Source organism: Neltuma alba, unplaced genomic scaffold (genome assembly GCF_004799145.2).
Source record: "Neltuma alba isolate B1F8T4 unplaced genomic scaffold, ASM479914v2 tig00010294_pilon, whole genome shotgun sequence".
NCBI classification, from domain to species: domain Eukaryota; kingdom Viridiplantae; phylum Streptophyta; class Magnoliopsida; order Fabales; family Fabaceae; genus Neltuma; species Neltuma alba.
This window is the reverse complement of record NW_021635212.1, coordinates 1,089,606-1,100,868: the sequence shown is the minus strand read 5'-3', so window position 1 is coordinate 1,100,868 and position 11,263 is coordinate 1,089,606. Positions and strand designations below refer to the sequence as shown.

Below are 11,263 nucleotides of genomic sequence, written 5' to 3'. Positions count from 1 at the left end.
GCTTTGTTTAGCGATATGATCCTTTTGTCCTTAATATAAGATCTAATTAACTAATTTGAGTAGATTAAGAATGTTAGTTAAATTAGTTAATATGATACTACCTTCTTTTCTTAATATAAGAACTAATTGACTAATTTGAGTAGATTAGAGAAACAAGTTAAGTTAGTTATTTGTAATAAATAGGTGTTGTCTTTTCTAAAATATCCTTACTAATCAAATATTTTGGCTAAAACTACCATTATTACAAGAACTACTTTGGGAAAAAAATAGATAAATACGAGAGACAAAGTAGATTGAGATCTTATAATTAGGATCAAAATAAAAGTCAAATGAGCTTTTATATTAAGGACTAGGGGTAATATATTTTTTCTAAACTTGCGAAAAAATTTGAGGAATATCGATGGGGTTGATTTGAAATTTTTTTTGATAAACTTGCGAAATAGATCTTATATATTGGACCAATATCAAATCTCTAATTAGCTTTTGTATTAAGAACCGGAGGAGTATAATGTAAACTACATATAATTGTTGATTGAAAGGTAAATTTTACAATCATGTTAATAATGAAATTCTAACATGCAAACAAAATATTTATTTAATAGTGATGAAAAAAAAAAAACATTAGGCTATTTCGGGTGATGTTGGAGGTACAGAATAGTGATAGTCGGCACAGTTTTAGCTTTTCATTAGCGGGCTTCCTGTTAAAAAATCGAAGGAATCTTGTTGCCATGTAAAAGAGAAAGACATGCTTCAAACTCATAGATATAACAGACAGATCAAACGAAAGTAATCTCGTATAGAGAGGGGGGTTCAGAAACAGAGGACATGAGCATCTGGCACGAAAACATGAAAAAATCTCACATGGTACTCTTTTCGGTCTTTAATATAAGACTTATTTAACTAATCTGATTAAATTAAAAATGTTAGGTAAATTAGTTAATTATAAGAAATATGATTTTTTTTTCCAAAACACCATAACCACTTTCTTAATATCCTTCCTTCCTCTCATCCTTGATAATAATTGAGGGAGTATTAATAGGAATAATTTAGAAAAAAATTAATAAATATAAGAAATAGGTCTTATATTTAAGACCAAAATTAACTCACTAATTAGATCCTATATTAAGGATTGGAGGAGTATATTGGTTGCCTTTGTCACATAAGGATTCTTGAAGAAGCAGGAAGGGGAGCAGTCATGACACATGTACAATATTCTAACTTCCAAATTTTAGTTATCTTCAGCCAAAATTCTATGAAGCAAATAAACTTGCATGAAAAAAATCCAACAAACAGATAATGGCAAGTTGGCATGTTCTGCACTTTGTATTGATATTGAAATTTTAGAACTCAGTGCAGAAATATGAACCAGAATATGAAAGAGCAGTCATGCATAACATCTTCTGTGGAGTTAAAGTTATTGTCAAAGCAAATCAAAATGTTAATAAGGAATCTACTTACATCGTTTAATGTTTGCAACATTCAAATTGGCATTCTTCAACTTTGCACCCTGAGACACAACGAATCAATTATATATGTGTATGTGTGTGTGAGCGAGTGTGTTTCTGGAGAAAATAAAGGGTGATGGTGAGTTGCCTATTAAAATAAATCATTTCATTCTTCTTCGTTTAGCAGAAAATATTTCGGCTTCCTCATTAGTCACTATGTTTTCTTCTTCTTCTTCTTCTTCTTCTTCTATTTCTTCAACTTCACAGGTTCTCTTTCCATAAGCATAAAGAGAATGCTGAGAAGGGATTTCACTGTTACCACTAGTGCTGCATACATTCATTGATGATCTGCGCCATTCTTCAACATCTTCCTCGCTTATCACGCGCCACCCACACTTGCTTATCACAAACGTACTCTGACTTTGCAGACCAACTTTCCCAAACCCTTGCACTTTCTTTATGCGCTTATATTTTTGCGTATAAAATATGAATTCGATCTGTCCACAGTCAATTACTTTGAAATTACTCCTAGGAAAATAAATCATCAGCATTTGATTGGGATTGTTTCCCATAACAATTCTCCATGAGGATTCCTTTTTGAAGAATTCATCTTGTGAAAATTTGTAAGTCAGCCGAAGTGTTCGAACGAACACATCTTCAGCACATAAAGGAACGTCTAGATCTTGCAGAACAATGCAAAGAGAAATACCCCACCTTGCACTTGAGCCGCAAAGATGAGAGACATCTACTTTTATTGACACAATGGAATCAGATGGCACAAAACCACCAACCACATTGGAATGACAATGATCAAATTCATCACAAGGGAATTCTATCTTAGAAAGTTGAACAACATGATTGTCTTGAAAACCATCAACTTTAAGAAGAAATTGAAAGTCTTGATTGTTGAACCATGATGGGACGTCACTCTTCTGGATCCACCAAGCTTTGAAATCCATGTTATCCAAAATCCTTGATGGAAAGGATTTCGAAAATTCATTAGTAGTTGTAATCAGAACTGATAGAAATTCTGAAAAAGTTAATGGTGGCATTGAATGACAAGCAACTGTATCTATCGTCAGTAGGTTTGGCGGAAGAGCTGGCAAGTATTTGAGCTTTGGGCAATAACTCAAATGCAGATGAGATAGGAGTGAAAGATTAGCAACACAACCAGCAGGAAGATGGGTAAATTTGTTACGGCTTAGACCAAGTTTTGTCAATGATGACAAGCAACTAAGATTCTCAGGAATTGATCCATCACGGAGATTGCAGTAAGACAAATTCAAAGAGTTCAATGAGGAAAGCCTTGAGAATGAAGGAGGAAGAACACAACTGCCATCGGGTAGGTTGCTAAAGTCATTTCCACTAAGATCTAAGACCTCTAACGATGGTAAGCAGCCAAGATCATTTGGAATTGATTCAACTTTGAGATTGCATCTACTCAAAAATAATTCCTTCAGCGATGCTAGACGTGAGATGCAAGGAGGCAAAACCAATGCAGTGGGAGCTTCATGAATATCAAACCCCAATGCGCTGCGAACTGGGGAAAGCAAGCTCCTTATTAATGAACTGGATGTTGAACTTAGACCATTACATCCATTCGAATATAATTTCTTCAAATTTTTTAGGCTAACAATGGATGAAGGTATTTCCCTTATAGCAGTTCCACTCAAATCAAGCTCCTCCAAGAACTTATTTTCTTCAATGTTTTGTGGCAATGAGGAAAATTTTGAGCAACCTAAAATATTGAGAACTTTCAGGGATTTCAAATTACAAGTGGACCCTGGAAGGCAAACAAGATTTTTGCAATTTTTCACATCAAGAACCAACAACTTGGTCATGTTTTCCCCAAATTCTGGAAGCTTTTTGACTTTTAAGCAGCCAGAAAGGATCAATTTCTTTAATGAATCCATTTCCATTCTGATTGGAAGAGCTTTAAGATTCTTGCAATCATTCAAATCCAGTACAACAACTTTGGTATGTTGTCCAAGTGATGGGTGAACTTCAGAAAGTCTTACGCAACCTTTAAGAATTAGTTGCTCAAGATTGGGCAGCATGGAGAAATCAGGAGTTCTTATGAATTCTTCAGAATAACTTAAATCAATAAACTTTAACTTTTTTGACATCTATACCAAAAAAAAAAAAAGGAACGCGTAAATGGATTTGTTTTCAAAGAAAAAAGATTAAGATATATTATTCGTAAGGCCAAGAAAACAGAAGTTCTTACTTGTGTTCTCCCCCATAGTTGTATGATCTTGCTATGATGCATTCTAAGGAGAACAAGTTCATCAAGATGAGCACCATCAGGCAAGGATTTCAGAGGATATGCTTTCCACTCAAGAATTTTTAATGAACTGGGAAGAAATTTGAGACCTCCAGGAAGGTACACATCACATAATATGATGAGTATTGTGAGGCTACGCGTCATAGAGAATACCTCAGGGTCCCAATTTGCTTCATATGGCATATGTGATTGAAGATGAATAATTTCAACCAAATCAGTGCCCTACAAAACATTAAAATTTCAATATTATATGGTAACAAAGGATGAGGAATGTTATTTATGAATACAAATTTTAATACGTCTCTATATAGAAGTTACTTTGTTTTTTGACATCACATGATCAACATCTTCCAGTGACCATAGCCTGCTACGTCGGCCAGCATCATTAGGTGATTCCTCTACAACAATACTTTTGCCCATTTTTTGAAGGATATCATGCATACCCAAACGCCATGCACCATGACCGCAACAATATTCTGTTAGCAAGCATTTCTCAACAAGTTCTCGTATTCCAAGTATTGGATAAAGATCGCCACATATTTCAAATATTTGTGTCACTTGGTCTTTGATCATTCCCTTGAAACAACAAGCAACATCTAAAAAAATTTTCTTTTCCGTTTCACTCAATGCATCATAACTGATTCTAAGTCTCCTTAGAATATCGGTTGGTGGAAACATTTTAATTTTCTCCAAACCTTCTTTCCATTCAAGCTCACTTCTTCTACAAAAATAAGAACCCAACACTTCAAGAGTTAAAGGAAGACCTCCAGCATAGTGGATGATGTCTTTACACAGCTTCCAATAACCTTCTATAGGTTCATCCCTTTTAAAAGCCTTCTTGCAGAAGAGCTGGACAGATTCATCATTGTTTAACAATTCAGCCACATAAATTTCAAATTCTCCATGCTCTATCAATACATGCTTATTTTTAGTTGTAACAATTACTCTACTCCCAGGAGCCAGACAAGCTTGCTTTATACAGAGGTTTTCTAGTTGGTTTATTTCACTTACATCATCCAAGACAACTAGAACTTTTTTGTTGCATAGCATGTTTCTTATTATATTCTTTCCTTCATATGTATCATCAACTTCCATGCCTTTTATCTTGAGTTTGGAGAGAAGTTTTCTTTGCAAAGCAACGAAGCCATTTGTTTCAGAGCTTTCTTTCATATTAGCAAGAAAACAACAAATGTCAAATTCGCGAAATATCCTCTCATAGATAGTTCTTGCAAGAGTTGTCTTTCCAATACCAGGCATGCCCCATATTCCTATTAAGCGGACACCAGCTAATCCAATCCCTAAAAGTGAATTAACTTCTTCTACTCTTGATTCAATGCCAACGAGCTCATTGTTGAAACAATATGGTAATTTAGGTTGTAGTTTTGCCCATACATCTGCAACAATTTCCTCGATCAATTTCGCTTCATGCCTGCAAGGAGGAAAAGAATAATCAACGGCCTTTTAGTCTGTCCAAAACAAATACAATTTTTTTTTATATCGACAATGGGCATATATCGTTGAAATAGAAATTTTGAGATTAAAAGTTGTAAATATAATTATGCTTTTTCAGAGTAGTTTACGCCTTGATCATTAGTTTTTCTTCATATTTATAGATATATGTATGTATATTTAAACATCCGGTCCAGGACATCTAGGCTAATTTGTCTGAAAGTGTAAAGGTAATTTTAGTTCAGTTTTTACCACTTTGAGGCATTTGGAGGACATTAAGACAATCGTGAAATTTTTTTTTAAAGAAAAAAGAAGTATTTTTAGTTTTTCTTATATGTTATATCAAAGTAAGTTTTTAAACACATTGCTCATATATTTAGTTTAAATTCTTGTTCCCACAACTCTCACTATATTTCTAACTTTCTTAAGTTTATCCGAACTACAATCACATTTGTTTAATCTTGAACAAACGAGCCCCTAACCAGCGAGGCCAAATATTTCTTCTAAAATATTTTAGAGTATTTTATATAAAAATTATATGTATACTGTATGAGTTACCTAAAATACCCTCTTCCATATCAAATTTCAGGTACAAGTACAATGACGCACAAATCAATTTTGAACATTATTGAAAGTGTTTGAAAAATTTTCCAATTTTCCTCAGCATTACTCGACAATCCACATGCATATAGGGGAAAATGGGCAGTGGAAATTGATTCGATGGTTTTAAATATTTTTTTAGGGGATTTTTGAAAAGATATCATTAAATATATATGTGCACCTTATATTTGATAAAATAAAGTCTTTCCAAGTTGTCCCTTTTGTATGAATACATATGTGTGTGTGTGAGAGATAACGGAGGTTGCATTTCTATGCTTTCAGATGAAGGAGGTATTTAGGTGAAAACTAAATCATAGTTATAAAAATAATTTTATGATATACAAAATAAATATGTGAAAGAAATTTTATCTCAACTTACGTAAAAGCATTTTTTTTAATACTTTAATTTGTTACCAAGCACCCCCGAATTCAAATTATATTGGCTCAAAGTATTTTTGTTTGTACCCATAAAATCAAAATATATAACAAAATTGTATGAGAAGTATTCTAAGTATTGCTTTTCATATTGATGTAATTAATGCTTGATAAGGATATATTAAAGAAAAAACAGTCACATAAAAATAGCATAATAATTTAATAACTGCTTCTCGTCCTTAATATAAAAGCTGGGTAAACATACTCAATCCATTTTGTCCCTCCAAATTTATAAATTTTGTTTTCTGAAATATTTTTATCAATTGTAAGGGTTCTTAATTCCCATGAGAGGTAGTTCCAATGTAGATGATTAAAAAGAATAGTTTAGGGAAGTCAACACACATTAATTTGTTATAACTAGCCAACTAAACTAATTTTCTTAATATCTTCAAATTAGTTATATAATTTAAATTTATTATGGGCATTTTTTTTAAAAAAAAAAAAGAGCTCCGTAGAAACTATTTTAACCAGCAAGATATAAACAAATGGTTTGTAATATTTTTGCAAAATAAAACTTGCCGATGGTTGCAGTCATAGCCAGATATATTTGCAACTTCATGCAAAGCATCTCTCCATCCTTGCACCTTGTCATCAGCAAATCTCTCCCTGTGGCTTTCAAAAGCATCTCCAATGGTACCTCTCTGATGCCTCACATGAGATGGATCTATGTTAAAGAACAGCGGAACAACTTCTCTTCCCAAAGATCGCTTGGATTCAAGAATCTTTTGGAGTTCAGCCAAACACCAACAAGAAGAGGCATAGTCTGGGGAAAGAATAACAATGGAGACCAGAGATCCTTCAATTGCCTGGAGGAGTTCTTGGGAGATATCTTCTCCTTTCCTAAGTTTATCATCTATGAAAGTTATGATACCTCTTCGTTCAAGAGCAGCATGTAAGTGACCTGTGAAGCTGTTGCGGGTGTCTTCTCCCCTAAAGCTCAAGAAGACATGGTATTTCCATGGTACTTCCATGGTGGGACTGTTGAGATAGTGCAAGCTGTGGGTTTGCTCAGAAGAATGAATTGATGAAGACTCGAAATAATGACTCAGAAGGGATCATTTGTTTTGGTGCTTGATATAATATAAGAAAGGATTGAGCTTCTGGGAACCCTGTCAGTTCACGAGTCCTTTTCTCACTTCTTGATCCCACCACGACCTCTTGTCCCCCTTCTTTCCTCATTTTATAAGGGAAAAAATGTAGATGGTAATGTTATTGCAATCATAACTAGTGAGACTCATGAGCGGAATGACTTTCAAATTCTATTAAATATAGTTTAATACTCTTCCGATCCTAAATGTAAGACTCATTTTGTAGTATAATTTAAGTTACAAAATGATTTTTGTATTTTTATTAAATTAAAGCTCCCTTGACCATTAAATCTTCATGATTTTCATGCAGCCACAGCTGAAATAGGGAGAAGAATGTTTTTGGAAATTTCATGCAGAATTAAGAGAGAAAGAAGGAAGCAAAAGAAAAATCAAGCCAAAAATTCATGTTGGAATCCCTTCATGAAAGTTGCTCTGCTTCTCAAGAGTGACATTCTTTTGATTTTGATTTCTTGAGAGAAGTAGTTTGAAGCAGAAAACAAGGCAGAGAATCAGTGCAAGAGAGGAAGAACGAGCTAGTAGATGGAGAAAATATAAGAAAAAGCTTTATTTTAATTTGTTTTATATATAATTTTTTCATCAAGGTTCTGGGTGCTTAAGCTTGCTGTCCAAATCTGTAACTCTTCCAGAAGGAAGAGTTTGACATTTCAGTATGAGATTGGTTGAAATAATGGCGTTCTAACTTGTAGAAATATTAGTTTCTAAGAAAAAATGCAGCCAAATTTTTCTTAAAAATTAGTATTCAGATAGATAAGGATTTGGCCAGAAGAATATGGACTTTTACCTAGTTATGAACCATGGAAATTGGTAAGAATCAAGTTTAGAGAAAAACTTGCAATTTTTGAAGGGAAAAGACAAGGCTCTCGGCCTTGAGGAATTGAGTGACAAGAAGTGAGATTTTGAAAAATATAAGTTCATATTTGAATTCCTCATTAAAAAAATTTGACTGGGAGATGACCAAGTGGATGTTTAATAAGTGGGAATCACCAATATGACATGCTCAAGGATCAAAAGTCATACTGGCTGGATTATTTGTAACTGCATATTTACAATTCCGACGTGGTGATCAGTTGGACCTTTGATTAATTAACTTTTTTTTATTGACCTCCGTTTTTTTTGTTTTAATTCTAATCCACGGGAGGTAAAATTAAGACTTTAAACTTCTATCCCATTATTTCAGTGTCATTCTTGATCTAACAAGAATGGAATCACACTTTGTAGGATTTGAACCCATGACATCGGGTTTTGGAGACCTGCATTCAAGGAAAAAGTGCAATAAGGTCTCATCCAAGAAAATTAAATACAAAACGGTCCCTTGAAATTATCAAATTAATCTGAAGTCTCAAAGACCCTCATTGCAATAAATTCTATTTGTTTGATTACCAAATTATCTTCTTCTTTTTTTTAAAACTATGCATTAACAACTGAAAGTGTAGTTATTAACAATTTAAGGTGTAATATTTAATAACTATCGCGGCAAATATTGACGACTCATACATTATATTTTTGTGATGTACTGACAAAATATATTATTAACACCTACCGTGATAGTTGTTAATTGTTACACCTTAAATTATTAACGACTGTGCTTTCCATGTTCAATGCATACTTAAAAAAAGAAAAAAGAACAATTGGTAGTTAAACAAATAAAAAACTCTTACAATGAGATCCTTTGGAACTTTAGAATTATTTGATAATTTTAAGGAACCTTATTATATTAAATTTTCTTTGGTGGGATCTTATTATAATTTTTCCTAAAAATAAAAACCTGCGTCAATTCCAAGTTAAATGGGGGAATTGCAATTCATTCCCAAGAAAGAAATATAATTACTAATAAGTCAGAATAACAACTTAAGTAGCTTGTAATAATGAGTTTTAGACTAATAACATCTTGTTATTGGGACTTGTTGGTAGTTATTTTTTTCTTGGGACCTCACTGTAATTCCCCTAATCAAATATGTTACCAAAAAAATTAGATAATACGATGATTTCTTAAACCATTTAATACCAATGTAAAAAGCATTTAACAGATATTTTCATTTTTAAATTGTAATGAGGAGGGGCGAAAAAATAAAACTAGAGGTCAGACATCTAAGTTGGAGACTTGGAAGGAGCTTTTGGAGTGCTTTACACCAAAAGACCAAAAGACCAAAGACGCGTGAAAATATGAATAAAGAAGAAACACTAACAACCCTTGAGAATTTTAAAACTCCAAAGCTTTTCCTTTAGAAAACTGAAAGGCCAAACCAATTTAGAGGTGAATAATAATTAAGAGGTAGCCAGGTGCGGAAGGACAGGTAAACCAATTTTTTTCTTCTTGGAATAATTATTATTGCCTCCTCTTCTTTTTTTTTTTTAAGTATATATTGACAACTGAAAATAAAATCGCTAACAACTTCAGATATAATATTTAACAACTATCACGACAGATATTGATAACTTACACATTATATTTTTGTAATGTGCTGAAAAAATATGTTGTTAACACCTGCCACAATACTTGTTAATCGTTACATCTTAAGTTGTTAATGACTGCGCTTTCAGTTATTAATGCATACTTAAAAAAAAAAGAAGAAAAAATTGGTAGTCAAACAAATAAAAAAACTCTTGCAATGAGATCTTTGGGACTTTAGAATTATTTGATAATTTTAAGGCACCGTTTTATATTGAATTTTCTTGGATGCATGGGATCTTATTACAACTTTTTCTAAAAGCAAAAACCTACGTCAATTCAAAATTAAATAGGGGAAATCACAATTAAGTCCCAAGACAGGAATATAATTACTAATAAGTCTCAAATAACAACTTAAGCAATTTGTAATGATAAATTCTAGAGTAAGAAATAACAACTTTTAACTTGTTATTGGTACATGTTGATAGTTATTTTCTTTTATTGGGATCTCATTGTAATTATCTCAATTAAATATGTTACCAAAAAAATTAGATAATATGATAATTTTTTAAACTATTTAATACCCATGTAAAAAGCTATTCAACAAACCTTTTATTTTTAAATTTTATTTTGGTTGGGGGGATAAAAGTAGAGGTCACACATCTAAGTTGGAGACTTGGAAGGAGCTTTTGGAGTGCTTTACGCCAAAAGACCAAAGACGCGTGGAATGTGAATAAAGAAGAAACACTAACAACCCTTGAGAATTTTAAAACTCAAAAGCTTTTCCTTTAGAATACTAAAAGGCCAAACCAATTTAGAGGTGAATAATAATTAAGAGGTAGCCAGGTGGGGAAAGACAGGTAAACTGAAACATCCTTACTTTAACCCCTCAGAGTATGTATTTGGAAGCATTACGGTTCAAGCGATTCACAAAATAAGCCTGTAGATTGAACTTTGTGATTGATTCTCGGGTTACTATTTACTGGTTAAATTCCAGATTTTTCAGTCCAACTTTGAGCAATCATAACTCTTAGCACACACATCCGTTTTAAATGATCTACCACTTGTTTTAAAGCTCAGGGTATGTACTTTAATCATGCAAAATTTCATGAGTAGAGTCAATCATTTGTCATACTTCTACTCTGTCACTATTTTGTTGCTCAATTAGGAATAGCTTATCCCCTAACTTATACTAACAGTTCATGATTAAAACTTTCCATACATAATACCATTCCATTCATACACTAACCATTCCCATACATTATCATAGCTAATTACATAAGCCAACATCATCATTTATCATCACATACCATCAATGGCACATTTAAAACATACATCGGTATATACGGTGTACAACGTAATACAATAAATTTTCCCAAATCTTTTCTTCTTTCCTTGCTTCCATTTCATCTATCATTTGCTTGATCATATCACCTATTATGGTTAGTTAAGGGAGGGTGAGATTCGAGAAAATCTCAGTAGCAAACAATAACCACTCAAACATACATGGCAAGCTTGGCATTTATAACATGCTTGCAACTTAACATCTTTA

General features: G+C 32.8%; 1 protein-coding gene across 1 annotated transcript; it reads right to left on the bottom strand.

The window, feature by feature from the left end:
• Positions 1-1,417: 1,417 nt before the first annotated feature.
• LOC114755541 (TMV resistance protein N-like) lies at positions 1,418-7,218 on the bottom strand. The gene is made up of 4 exons (XM_028944438.1): positions 6,733-7,218; positions 4,048-5,158; positions 3,673-3,951; positions 1,418-3,571 (listed from the first exon to the last, which is right to left on the bottom strand). Exons 1-4 carry the CDS (start codon positions 7,182-7,184, stop codon positions 1,607-1,609), a joined length of 3,807 nt encoding a protein of 1,268 aa, XP_028800271.1. The 5' UTR covers positions 7,185-7,218; the 3' UTR covers positions 1,418-1,606.
• Positions 7,219-11,263: the final 4,045 nt, after the last annotated feature.